The 14,290-nt window shown below is 49.1% G+C and overlaps 1 protein-coding gene across 1 annotated transcript in view; it reads left to right on the plus strand.

Annotated features, from left to right (window-relative positions):
- Positions 1-14,290, plus strand: part of PAX5 (paired box 5) — a 137,778-nt gene that overhangs the window by 70,293 nt on the left and 53,195 nt on the right. The window contains exon 7 of the mRNA XM_075137850.1: positions 5,683-5,812. Within this exon, the coding sequence (XP_074993951.1) occupies positions 5,683-5,812 (130 nt within the window). The remainder of the gene's footprint in view (positions 1-5,682; positions 5,813-14,290) is intronic.

The raw sequence follows: 14,290 nt of genomic DNA on the forward strand, positions 1-14,290 counted from the left end.
CAGGAAGGGGATGCATTTGTCTCACACCGCCTGGGTTGCAGCGCTGCCGCAAGGCTCATCCCAGCTCGTGGGACCTCCCTGAGCTTCCCATGCCGGCACCCCAGAACCATGCTGTTTTAGGGAGCAGTCTTGTTCCCCACTGTGTGTCCATCTTTGCCTGCCAGCCTGGGATAAAATTCCAGGAAAATCTCAAAGAGAAAACTGCTTACATGTAGGGTGGGTGGACCTTTCGGTGGGTTACACTCAGGAATCTTTGCTAGGAAAAGCGCGGGGTGAAGCCAGTGATGGGCTGTCTCACCACTTCACCACAGTGCAGCAGGAGACGGCAGAGCCTGCCTCCTGCCACACTACGTAAATTGTTTGAAAATGGTACTGAAACACTCCTGCACTCCTTTTCCCTCCATCTGCCCATCACCTCCCCCACCCTGGGGGGTAATATTTAGAAATCAAACTTCTGCAGGTGGAGGTGGATGTGAAACTTCTCCCAGCGCAGAAACTTTCCCTCTTGCCCTCTGCAGCGAAGGCTGGCAGGGGAAGGACCGTGCAGACCCTGCTGCCTGTAAGAGGGGGTGTGCTGCTGCCCATGGGCGCGCCAAGACCACCCCTCTCCTCCCCACCCCAGCTGCTCCCCCACCGGGCGCTGTGCCTGCTGGGGGGCCCAGCCCCAACCCCCTGCCAGGCGCCCAGGTCCCATCTGCCCGAGCTGAGCGGGAGCACACGAGACCCCGTCTTGCCCCTCCTTTTGGTTTGTCCTTCTCGGTCTCTCCTTTTATATATTCCTCGTTTCATGTGTCTGTGTTTTCTCTCCTCCATGCTATGGCAGTGGTGCTCCATGCTGATGAGACAGTGCGTGGTACAACCGCAGGCAGTCATTTTTCAGGTAATTTCTAGGGTACTGAACACCCGACTCTTGCTTTTTCAACTACCGAGCAGCAGGTCGTGCTTCCCGCTGCACGGGGAGGGACCCCTGGCCGTGCCCGGCCATCCTGGGCTGCTCCTCGCTGGCGGCGGTGCCAGCTTGACAGTGGAGGAGCCGAATCTGAGACCCCTTCTGCTGTCCCCCTGAGCGGCTGGAGAGGCTCCTGGGGAGGGTCGGCAGGAGGGTCTCAATGGGGCCGCAAGGTGACGTGCCGCTCCAGGAGCGCTGCCTCCCCCTGGGGTTTCCTCTCCTCTCCGGATGGGGTGTCTGGAAGGAAGAGCTCTGCCTGGGGGAGCGGGAAGAGGGGACGCCGCCGTGCCCCTCGTGAGTGGGTGAACGCTCACCGCTGTGAACACACGGCTCCAGCGAGGCTTGCTGCTTCTTGAGGGCGTGCTGTGATCCCCTGGCCCTTGGGGGCGAGGAGGGCTGCAGGCAGCGCCCGCCGGTCGGTTCGAGGGTGGAGGCTCTTCTGCTGTGCACCCCCAGCTCCCCTCTCCTTGGGGGCCAGAAGATGCCTTCTGCTGACCCTCACCTCCCTGCAGCACCTCATGGCTCCTCGCGGTGCGTTTCCTTCTCTGCCCACAGCCAAGCACCAGCCATAGCCGGGCGCCATCCCGGCTCTCAGCTGCACAGTATTTCACTGCTGCTGCGCCAGCCCGGTGCTGGCCCTGGCTGTGTCCCCACTGCTTCGCGGTGGGAGCTGTGACCGCAGAGGCGGGTGTGACATGGGGGCTTGCTCCTCCACCAGGACCACGCGAGGAGGCGGGGGGTCAGCAGCTGCCGAGGCTGCCCCTATGCCCGGGCTCACTCCGCCTAAGTGCTGGGAGCAGCAACGGTGGTCGGTGCATGGTCAGAGTGGCTGCCGGTGGCCAGTCGCTGGTGGCTCCGAGGAGGGATGTGCGCACAGTTTTGCCATGGGAACAGGGAAGGGGCTGTAAAATCCCTGAAAATCCCACTGCTCTTACCTCTGGGAAAAGTTGCTGGGCCATCGCAAAAGAGGTGCAGCTCCTGTCTGCAGCAAGCTACTGGGACCAAAAGCGGGGAGGGACCCCAAATCTCCACTTCTCACGCCTCCGTCTCCTGGAGCCCTGCAGCAGTGCTGCCCGGCCATGGGCTCTCCCTCCGCACCGTGCTGGGCAGCCATACCGCTTCTGGTCCCTCCGGTCCACAGGAGTGGTTCCGCTGCAGGCTGCTGAGGTGGGGCAGCGCTGCCTGCGGGAGGGCCATGCCGCTGCACATCACTCCATCTCCCCGTGGGAGGGTGACATGGATGAGCACGGCGTACCACTGTCACGTTCACATCCTGCCCGTGGGGAGTGATGGATTGGTGTGCTGCGGGAAGATGCAAAGAGATTTTCTAGTCTGGATACGGTGCGGTTACGGCTTTCTTACAGCAGCAGGGGTGAAAAAAGGCGTCCTTCCCCAGGGAGTGGTGTGTGCTCTTCTCCAAACATCAGAAATACCAAACAGCAGTGCACAAGGACAGCTTTTTCCTCTGCTGTGCTGCCAACCCGTCCCATGCCGCTCATGCATCACCAGCTGCCCGGGATGTCTCTGCAGGGCTGCAGCCATGCTGTTGTTCCTCTGGTGTCTTGTCAGATCAGGGCTTTGGGGACCGAAAAAATCCAGTGGTGCCGCCGCACGTGCATGTACTCGGCGCAGGGGCAGGATGGGGTTGCAGACACAGGACAGTGTGGGGTGGTGTGAGAAGGTTGAAAAATGCTCCTTGGTAGGATGTGGAATGAGAAGAAGAAGCTTTGGTTAAACTTGTAGGAGAGAGAAAGGCTGGGACCATCGCTGGCATCCTCTGCAGAGGAGGGATGCTCCAGGGGCTGTCCTCCCCAAGGTGCAGAAGTGGGGCTGAAGCAGAGCTGTAGGCGTGCGCATCTTTGAGGCAGTGGTGGTAGAAGAAAGGGGCTGGGTGTGTGAAGGCAAGGGAAATGTGAGGGCACGGAGGGTGTCGGAGGAGGAATAAGCTGAAAGAGCTGAGGAATAGGACAAGTTTAATGCAAAGGTTAGGGAGGAACATAGGAGTTGAGTCCTTACTGAGAAGCGTTTGGTCCAGAGGACCCTGTAGTGCTGATCTGTGGGCCGGGTGGCCAGCAGCTGGTCACTTGTGAAATGTATTTGACATGCTTATCTGCAAGAGGTTTGTATGGGGAATCCTTCAAGGTGACAGGGTATACTCATGCCTTATGCGGATTGCATCCTCAAAAAAAACATGCGTATTAACACAAACCTGCTAATACAGGATTATCCATGTAAATTAACTTCTGTTTGAGTGAGAACTGAGCATAGAATCATAGAATCATAGAATCATTAAGGTTGGAAAAGACCTCTAAGATCATCGAGTCCAACCATCAACCCACCACCACCATGCCCACTACACCATGTCCCTAAGGGCCTCATCTACACGTCTTTTAAATACTTCCAGGGATGGGGACTCCACCACTTCCCTGGGCAGCCTGTTCCAAGGCCTGACCACTCTTTCAGTAAAGAAATTTCCCCTAATGTCCAGCCTAAACCTCCCCTGGCGCAACTTGAGGCCATTTCCTCTCATCCTATTGCTGTTACTTGGGAGAGGAGACCAACCCCCACCTCGCTACAACCTCCTTTCAGGTAGTTGTAGAGCACGATGAGGTCTCCCCTCAGCCTCCTCTTCTCCAGGCTAAACAGTCCCAGTTCCCTGAGCCGCTCCCCATCAGACTTGTGCTCCAGGCCCTTCACCAGCTTCGTTGCCCTCCTCTGGACACGCTCCAGCACCTCCATGTCCTTCTTGTAGCGAGGGGCCCAAAACTGAACACAGTATTCGAGGTGCGGCCCCACCAGTGCCCAGTACAGGGGCACGATCACCTCCCTGCTGGCCACACTAGTTCTGATACAGGCCAGGATGCCGTTGGCCTTCTTGGCCACCTGAGCACACTGCCGGCTCATGTTCAGCCGGCTGTCAACCAGCACCCCAGGTCCTTTTCCTCTGGGCAGCTTTCCAGCCACTCTGCCCCAAGCCTGCAGCGTTGCCTGGGGTTGTTGTGGCCGAAGTGCAGGACCCGGCACTTGGCCTTGTTGAACCTCATACATTGGCCTCGGCCCATCGATCCAGCCTGTCCAGGTCCCTCTGCAGAGCCTTCCTACCCTCGAGCAGATCAACACTCCCGCCCAGCTTGGTGTCACCTGCAAACTGACTGAGGGAGCACTCGATCCCCTCGACCAGATCGTTGATAAAGATATTGAACAGGACCGGCCCCAGCACTGAGCCCTGGGGAACACCGCTCGTGACCGGCCACCAACTGGATTTAACTCTGTTGACCACAACTCTCTGGGCTCGGCCGTCCAGCCGGTTTTTTACCCAGCGAAGAGTGGACCTGTCTAGGCCGTGAGCCGCCAGCTTCTCTAGGAGAATGCTGTGGGAGACAGTGTCAAAGGCTTCACTGAAGTCCAGGTGGACACATCCACAGCCTCTCCCTCATCCGCGAGGCGGGTCACCTGCTCATAGAAGGAGATCAGGTTGGTCAAGCAACAGAGCAACAGAGACACAAACAGATATATCTGACCCAGAGTGCTGAGCTCGTGGCAAATACCAGATTGTGTGTCGGATTCTCTGACACTTCCTAGAAACTTGCAAGAGGGAGGAAGATGTGTTCACTCATATTAGCTTTTGCTTCCTTTAAAAAAAAGAAAAGTTAACTTTCTGATTTGGTCACTCAAAAAAATACTGGGGTCCTGGGTTGCCCTACGTTGCTTCAGCTCTGCACAGCTTCTGCATTGACTTAGACTGCAGAAATACTGCGGGGATCAGCCTCACAGTCGTTGTTGTTCAGTTTATCTGTTCCTGTTGATGTTCTTCACTTAAAGTCGTTATCCTCTAGTTGTTACGGGCATGATTACAATCTCACAAATAAGGGATTAAAACTTAAAGTGCAAATAGCAACAGGGAAGGAAGAACTTCGAAAGGAAACTTCCCAGTTTTGTGTGAATGATCCTGACAATAAGAAATCATAGAAAAAGGCAGATGAAGTTAAGCTTTCTGCCATATACGTGGAAGGCCTTCTGGATGTAGGGATTGGCCTCACCTGCTACAGGGACTTTTACAGGGTTATAGGACAGAAACAATTTGATTTCTGAGGACCTGTGCTCATTCACCGTAGCTGTGGCTAATGAGATTAAAAAATTCCCATGAGATGAGAAAGCGTCCTTACAACAGCCAGGTGATTGATTTTTAAATAGTTCGAATTTAGAAACAGTTGGCTACAAATCCATCCATTAAGCAAACACTTTTATTTACGTGCACTTTATTTCTTGTGAGATGATGAGGAAATGCAGCATTCCCAAGAAAAGGGGGGAAACAGGACACCCCGTTTATGCGTGTCTCTTCAAGTAGCACCACTGAAATAAGGAGAGTTCAGGTTAACCGGCACAAACATTTTTCTCTAACAAGCAAGTAACTTGCACTCAGCAGTTACAGCCCCCAGTTACTCTACGAGATTTCCTCTTTAAGGAAAGCCTTGTTACATATTGATGAGTTTGGCTTTGGTTTTGTAAAGAAAGCCCATTTTGGTGTTTTCTGAGGACATCAGTGATAAGTGCAGACCCGCTTTATTGAGCATTTTAAATGCTTAACAGCCCTGTGTAAATGGGTTTGCCTTTAAAACTGACTGAACAAAGGATTTTTGAGTTCTGTATTGCATCTACTTTTTGTCATACAGGCAAAAGCTCTTGTATAATAAATTTATTACCGCTAAAATGCCTTTTGTTTCTTTTTCCAGGCAACTGAATACTCAGCCATGGCATCATTAGCTGGTGGATTAGACGACATGAAGGCCAATATAACCAGCCCTACTTCTGCAGATTTGGGAGCGAGCGTTCCCGGGCCTCAGTCATATCCTATTGTCACAGGTAAGCAATTTTCCAATGCTGATAAGTGTTGTGAAGTGTGTGTGTGCGCACATTGCAGGGTGATGCCCTTTATGGAGGAGTTGTGTCAGATGTGGAGTCATTTGCTCAAAAAGTCTCTTTTTAACTGTGATTTCATAGCAGCTTTGTTGAAAGTCAGGTACACGGCTTGTATAAATCAGTAGTGTTTGCCTGGAGCCAACAGACGAAGCATCCATCCCTCTTCTCCAGGAAGGGGTATGCCCCTCCACCCCAAGGCTGCATCCTGAATACCAAGATGTAACAGAAAAGCAGAATGCTTGCCTCTGCTTTTGGGCTTTGTTGCTTGTTTTTCATAAATGCGCCTGGCATGTTTGACTGGATGGGGTTTCTATGACAGTTCAAATAGCTTGAATTTTGGATGCTTTTGATTCCTAGAAATGGTCATGTTTTATACCATTTCTGGAATTGTAATTGTGCATTTAAGTGAGGCTGAGCATTTAAATGAAAAGCGAAGCTTGTTTGTTCAAGGAATGCAGCATCACATGCATTTATTTAGCAGGCATAGGGTGAGAGTTAAGGAACAGCTACAATGTGGTAAATGCTTTGGTCACCTAGTTATTTGGGACTGACCACTTGGAAGGAGATTGCCCAAATGGTAAAAAAATGACAAAATTGTGTCCCAAAGGAATTGTGGGAATCAGAAAAAAGGGATTTTAAGATTTAAGGCTCTATGTTTCCTATGCATGTTACCTCTGTGTGTTACTTCTGTCTGTGTGTCTAACCGGTGCAGATTTCATCACTGGATTTTCTCCATTTTGCCAAAGATTGAATTTACTTGTTTATTTTCTTGCTAAAAGGGAAGGTGATACAGTTTTTAGTATAATATTATCGTATCTTTAAAGCGCTGCAATCTCATCTAGCAGGAGAGCAGTTTTGAAAATGAATGTTGTTACAAAACTGTTTTAACCCAATGTGGCATCAGTCTTTGGCTTTTCTTGCCAAAAGTTCAGGAGTATTCAAATGAAATTAGAGAGTTACGTGAACTGTAAGGAAATCCTTGAAGTGAGAGGGGAGAGAATTCTTGAAATAACTGTCAGGTAGTGGGTGGGTAGTTCAAGAGGTAGACTTAGAGATAAGAAAAGTGTCTAGGGCTGGGTGGATGGACAGAAAGAGGGATTTTGGGATATTTGTGGCTTAGAGCAGGTAGGGAGAGAAAACATATATATATATATTTATATATATATAAAAGAAGGAACATGAACTGTCATGTTTGGTGTCATAAGCTATCTGTACAGCCTATGAAAGTGAAAAAGTGCCTTAGTGCCTCCTAAGGCAAATTATTCTGTAATTGTTTGCTACAGAGCTCCCTGCATCTTTCTTTGCAGCTCATTGCAAAAGACCCAGGCTGCCCTGGCACATCACGGGGGTCCTGTTGCCCTTCATTTGTCTTCTGGATGTTTGTCTCTTGCTCGCCCGAGTCCGTGCCCCCGTGACAACCCTGATGCCCTGTGAGAGGCACTGGTGCTCTGCTGATGAGCGCAGCCCAGCAGCACCTCGGACCGTGCAAGCAGGCGCTGTGAGCATCGCTGTCTGGGGCTCTCCCATCCGCGAGCGTCCACAGCTTACAGTGTGGGATGGGAACTGATGGGAGCCGTGTCTTGAGGGGGAAGCAAAATAGCAAGACATTATTAAGCTGCCTTATCAAGGAGTGAAAATTAGGAAGGCAAGATGATAGAGAAGCTGAGTGCTTCCTTGCTTCTTCTAAGGAGCTGCCTATCCAAGGTCTGCACCTGGCCAAAATCAGGTTCAGCCAAAATCTGTTGTTTGATTTGATGCTTCAGCAGAGCTTGTTCTTTTATGCTGGTTTACGCACTTTTCGTGCTGCTTCGTTACTACTTCCTTAGAGTTTGGTGAGTTGACTGATCACGTTTATTAGAGCAAAACTGACTACAGAAATGACACTGCAGAGCTCGATACGGATTTCCTGTGGGTTCTCCCTGTGACATAAGCTGCACTTGAGCAAAAGTTCCAAATGTTAAATTTACTAGTTCTCATCAAAAACATGGAGCAGGCTTTATGAGAAGCAAACGTAGAAAAAACCTGCCATTGGTCTTAAACATGACAGGGTGAGAGCTATAACAGAACATGTTTTACAAGGCAGTAGGTATTTATATCTTTAATTTGGTATTGCTGTAGAGTTTCTAACACCTGCATTCATAAAACTTAGATTTATACGAGCATATCCAAACTCTTTTAAAACCTATGCCTTTTGATATATTTGTGGAGAAAGTTGTCTGACTGTTATCCTCCCTTTTCCTTTCGTAACAACTGTTTTGTGCTGCTCGTGCTCTGCGAGCGCGCAGGAGCCCCCGGCACGATCTGGATCCTATAGCGCTGGGCTTACACGATACGCCCGAGTCATGCTCTCTGCCCCAATGAGCTGAGGGGACTTGCAGACTGTTGGGGGCAGGAAGATTTAAGCAGCAAGCCATACTTTGTAATGTGCAAGGCATATAGGTTACGGCGCACTTGGTGATGCATTTCTCCATAGCTGTGGACAGACTTCTCGATTTTCTCCCAAGAATTAACTCACTTTTTCAGTCACACCTCTTTTCCCACCCTGTTTCCTTGGTGGGACAGGGGATTCAGAAGAGGAGACCTGTGGCCTGACCAAAGCTATGGTAAAATTCAACAGTTTAGTGTTCCTAAGCTGGGGCCGGGATAGGTGGTTGGGGGTAGGTGGTAGATAAGGCAGGCAACACCTGGAAGAAGGTTAGCTTTGTATCAGCCCCGCTTGGGTGGTCAGGAACTGACTCATGAGAAAAGTCCTGGCAGAGCCGGGTCTTGGACGTCGGCCTCTTGTCTGGCAGGCAAGAGCCCGAGCCTCGCAGATCCGTGATGGCATTTCTCCTGCAAACTGCTCCTCATTGGAGGAGGAATGGCCAGCCTGAACTCCAGTCCTTTCTTGAGATTCAGGAAGTTGGGTAACTTTTAATTTCTTCACCCTTTTTTCAGTGTTTCCACTCTTTCTCTCTCCAGACAGTCTGTCCTGTGATGTGTCCAAGCAAACTGAGAGCAGGAAAGGAAAGCCTTGGGGGACAACTTGTTTTGGTCATGCCAGCTAGTATGTTTTCAGCTGTAAACGTGAGGGGTGGCTGGATAAAGGTCCACAAAATGTCCAAAGTCTGTGTCTGGTGGTGCTAATGGCTTGGGGAATTGACCTCACTTCTCAGTTGACATTCCGGATTATAAACATTTGTGTACACCTTCGCTGTCGTGAGACCAAGAGCTGCTTAAAACACTGGCAAGTGAGTTGTATTATCCAGAAGAGTCTGTTGGAGGGAGATGGTTGTATCAGGAACTCTTCTGGTGTGTGTGAAGGAGAGCTGTGAATGTGTGATTGCATGACACTTCAACAGAGAGTGGGGCTATTGATGGGCGTAGGGCTGAAAAGCCGCATTTCCAGGGGTAAAGAACTTGAAATATGACATCCAGGGTTTGAGCTAAGAACACTAATGCCCTTTTGATAGCTGGTATCTGCTGTTCAAGCTTAATCAGTTTTTATGAGAAAGTCTGGAGACTTTCTGGGCTGCCATTTGTAAAGAGTCCTAAGTCTAGTTCATTTTGTCAGTCTTAAATCTGTAAGACACATTGTAAAAGAATTTAATGCAAATAAAGCTGAGAACGGAGGTCCTAAGTGAATTATGATCACAGTCTTTCACTGTTCTTGTTGCCGGGCTGAGGTGTGGGTAGCAAAGCCGTATTGAGGGTTGAGATGCAAAAGATCCTCTGTGATCCATTAGATGATGTAAAATTTCTATTTCTTAGCAAGCTGGTAGATCAAAACATTTGGGATACTTTTTGAAAATGAAAGGATTGCTTAAACATTGGCATTCATGCCAGCACTTGCTGCTAGAATATGTCTAAGGAAAAATTTAGTTCTCAGTACTGCTTCATCTGCCAACTCCGTTGTGTTATGGACCACCAGCCAAAGCTCTGATTAGAGAACCACTTGATTTCTCTCCATCGTTTTTATGCCACATTAAATATTAAGTTTTAAAAAAACCCCTTCCCTTACTGCTTGCTGCCACGGTCCATAAGTGCTCTCTCCATTTACAAGCCAATGACATGTGCCCAGCTCATTACTGCTGTAGTCAGCAGTTTCCAAGCAGCCTGTGATTGTTACTAATTACCTGCAGATGCATTTTCCCGGCTCCGGCTTGCTGATTTCAGCGTGGTCGGTATCACTTTGAGAGGACAAAGTCCTGCTAAATTGACACCTTTGCGCGGCTCCCCGATACGGTGCCGAGGGCAGATTGACAAACCTGCGGGCAGCCCTGGCTGCGGCCGGCTGCAGAGTCAGTTTGCATTAGCAGAGCCAGGAGCGACTGTCGGCCAGCCTCACCCGGAGCCAGAGAAGCATGTTTCACTGTAGTGGGATCCGACATGAAGTCTATATCGCTCCGTTAAAAGGAGCAGCACAGAGCGAAGCGTTGGCAGTTGGCTTAGGTTTTGTTTCTCCGGCAGATGTTAGAGTTGGGGAGCCTGGTCTTCTCCCGTGCTGGGACATCTCCATGGCAGCTTGCCTCCCTTTGCTCGCCTGCTCTGCAGGTCGCTGCCAGGGCTTCCAGCCTGATGAGTGTGTTCTGTTGGAGCTGTAGTGATGCAGAGCAGGCTGCACACCCATGCAGGGGGAGACTGGGACTCTGCCAAATACAGACAGGTTATTCCTTATGCTCTGCACTCAATCTTGTAACCATACCACAGAAGGAGTGTTACCTTATGTGCTCCTTCGTGGGGTCAGCCTTGGAGACAGTGGTCCCGTAAAGCCAGATGCACTGGCCTTCCTGCACATTTTGTGTGCACATCAAAAAGGTGAGAAGAAACAGAACAAAACCAGGAGCAGAGTCAGTTCATCATCTGGAGGGCTAGGGAAGGAGAGAGATTCTCAACGGCCATCATCTAAGTTATCTGCTCTGGCTTGCGTTGCTGGACTCAGCCACCAGATGTAACTGATCCCAGACTTCAGGCTGAACTGAACGTAGAGCGAGTGGGGTAAATGCATCTGGCTGAGCAAACTCCTTCACTCCTGGAAAGATCAGCTTGACTTTTTCCTTAGTGTGGATGCATCCAACACCTTAGATGTAGCGTATTATGCCAGGTAGTTGTTTCTTCATAGGTGGCACAGGTCTGTGGCTAATGCAGGTAATAGGGATATGTTTAGCCTTCCACATTTCCTGCATATTTTGTCAAATTTTTGTAGTTAAGAAACCGAAATGTTAAAATGGGATAAATGCACGTCAAAAGACGAGCCATTTCTTGCTACTGTTCTGCTGTAAGATACAGTCCTCAGCTGCCCTCTCAGCGTGTTTTTCCTTAGGAGCGCTCAGTCTCATAGGAGAAGTCTGTTTCCTGACTCTTCTTCCTGCTTTGTTCATCCCATCATGCTGTGACTGCAATTTGTGAGCCACTGTTTTGCCAGGTTTTGTTGAATGGTAGATGTTGTTGGTCACTTTTGAAGCTAGGCATGAGATGGTGGCACTGCAATTGGACTGGAAACCTTGCCAAAAATGGATTGTCCCTGAGCAGTTCAGTGTTTGCAGCCAGCGTGGATTCTGATGCCTTCAAAAGGAGGAAAAGAGCTGCTCCTCTAAAATCTCAGGCTCATCTCTTGCCAGGATTAAACACTGATAATAATTAGCATTTAGCATTTAGCTCAATGTAAACCAACTTCTTGTTTTTTTAACAAGAAAACAAGTGGCATGTAGGATGCAGATCACCTCCAGAAGAATGGCAACAGATCCTTCTCAGCCTATGGATGAAGGATTCATCTGAGCAACCCTAAACACCGGCCTTCGGGTGGAGGAGTCTGGAGACGCCTTCCTCTCTCCACAGCTAGAGCTTAGGCATTAAGTTTGGACTAGACATCTAGTTTTTGCATAACACAAGTTAGGGGGTCTTACAACACACTTAATCACGATACTCCTGATCAAAAGGTGCTTTGAGCTTTGGTCTCCAGCTGACTCCTGATTAGGGAGGGTCAAGCACTTTTTGAGCTGATGCTAAGGAGGGGTCCTATGCAAGCGACAGGACTGGAGTGCACCTAACAGGAGCAGCCAGCAGATGCAGCAGTTGGTGCAGAAGGATGCAGAGAAGGGGGCCAGAAACTCCATATGCATGCTTAGAAGTGGCGGTGGTGTACCCTGCCAGAGCTGGGAGTGTTTGCACTTGGGAAGGGGAGGCTTGCAGAGGAAGCCTTCCCTGTGTGCATCAATACTTCATGGGGGGCGAGCAAAGCACATGCAAGCAGACTCTTCTTGGTGGTGCACCATGACTGGGCAGGAGGCCACAGGCACGCACTGAAACACGGCAAACTCCTCTTACACGTGAGAAGAAACCTTTCTGCCATGAGGGTGGCCAAATGCTGGCACAGGTTGCTCAGAGAGGCTATGGAGTGTCTGTCCTTGGAGATGCTCAAAACCCAATTTGCCATGGTCCTGGGCAGCCTGCTTTACGTGACCCTGCTCTGAGCAAGAGAGTTGGACTAGATGAACTCGAGAGTTGCTTTCTAACCTCAGCTACCCTGTGGTTCTGTGGTAGGCACAGTGCTTCCATATTGCTGGGTAGGAGCTGTGTGTCATTGTCTCTTTGATGGATTGTGCCCAGGGCGGCTCTAGGACAATCTGCAGTCCATGGAGTTGGGACCACTGGTACCTTCTGAGGGTCTGCCCATACTGGCGTGTGCTGGAAGTGGAGTGGGTGGGTGAGAAAGCTTTCTCATCCTTTTATTTTGCTCTGTCTGTACACGTGTTTAAAGGAACAATCTTTAGATACCACAAAACATGGAAGAAAAGATGGATGTTTTGCTATCCCTTGTTTCGTTTTGTTTGGTTTTTTGTTTGTTTTTCCTTTTTCCTTTTTTTCTATCCTTTCTCATCCCTGGCTCTCTACCCACCCAGCAAAGATACCAGCTCTCAAAAGCTTTCCCTGGGATTCTTGACCTGACTGAAGCTCTCCAATGAACACTGTAAGGGCTGTGTCCCTCTGGGAATGGCTGGGAGAGTGTCAGGAGAAAGGGGACATCGGGGTTGTTTAAGCAGCTCGGAATCTGCTATTTCTTTTTATGGCTTTGGAAATCAGATATATTAGGGGTGCACCAGAGAAATCAAGAGTTAAGTCTCAGTGAGAAGCTGCAGGCGTGGTGTGTGGTGAGGTGTATACATCTAGGTAGAGTATTTAATCCGTGTGGATAGGTAAGGTGGGAAATGGTCACGGGCTGAACCCTTTGGTGGAGGCCCGGGTGGACCCCGGAGGAAAGGCCGCCCTTCTCTGCCGCATCTTGGCTGGATTCTGAGTGCTCGTCCCACATCAGAACCGAGTCACTGCCTCTTTCCAAGTTTTACCTTCTCTTTACTATTGCCAAGCTGAAGACAGAAGTTTAACCGATAAACAGTGCTCCTCTTTCTCCAGCACCGCTGAGCTCTCTGGAAGTGGTGCTGGAAGGAGCCAAGAAAGGGCTGCTTCTCTATTGGCCTAAGCCTTATTTGATCTGCCTTTTATGGACCATTTTTGATGATGATCTGAGACAGCTAAGTACTTTTTGTGTCCCATAGAAGCAATAATGTGAAGCTTAGAAGCGAAAATGAAGCTCCCAATACATGCCTTTGAGGAATATGTAGTGAAATAGGACTCTTCACTCTTTCTTGCACACCTGATGTTCACAGTGAAGACAACTATTATTTTAGAGATGCAAAAATGTGGTACAGGATCAATATTTCACTAATGTGAAGTCCAGAAGTGCCTTAATAATGCTGGGAAATGCGTTGTGAAATCTGCCATTGATGATTCCTTGGGGAAAAGAGGATGTTTATTTTAATTTGTGTATTGCTGTAGTCAAAAAAAATCAACCCTAAAATCTTCTATCTAGTTGATTCTGCAGCTGTAGTTTATTTATTGTTGTGAATTTAGGTCTAAACCCTGGTCTTGCTGACCACAATGGAAGAACCTGGTTTCATTAGCAAACACTATTTGTCCCTTAAATGCATTCGCTACTTTGCATTTTAAGAATGACGTAGCAGTGGACTCTCTTCCCTGATTTCTCACCATGTAGGAGGTCAGTGGCTGTAGCAAGACCTCCAGGTGGAAAGGAGAAAGCACCTGCATAAGGTGACTTATCCCATGAATTTTTGGATATAAAGTTAGGGATCCTCATCAGGGAGTGCCTGTTTCTTTCCAATGACTATTGAGGGAACAAGGAGCACTTAGCTTAATCTAGACCTGCAGGGATGGGATGGACCTGCCCCATGGAGAGGAAGGAGGGTCGCATGGAGGTCCTGGAGGGAATCATTATCCAGCTGATGTTTGCTGAAATATTGGTAAGCGACAGTTTTACAGCTGTATTTTCACTAGCTGAATGAAAGGATTTCAATTATTTTGATTTCAAAATTAAAAATATTAGCAGTTTTTTAATGAAAAGTAGTTTCAAGTGAACAATATATA

This window comes from Calonectris borealis, chromosome Z, assembly GCF_964195595.1.
Source record: "Calonectris borealis chromosome Z, bCalBor7.hap1.2, whole genome shotgun sequence".
NCBI classification, from domain to species: domain Eukaryota; kingdom Metazoa; phylum Chordata; class Aves; order Procellariiformes; family Procellariidae; genus Calonectris; species Calonectris borealis.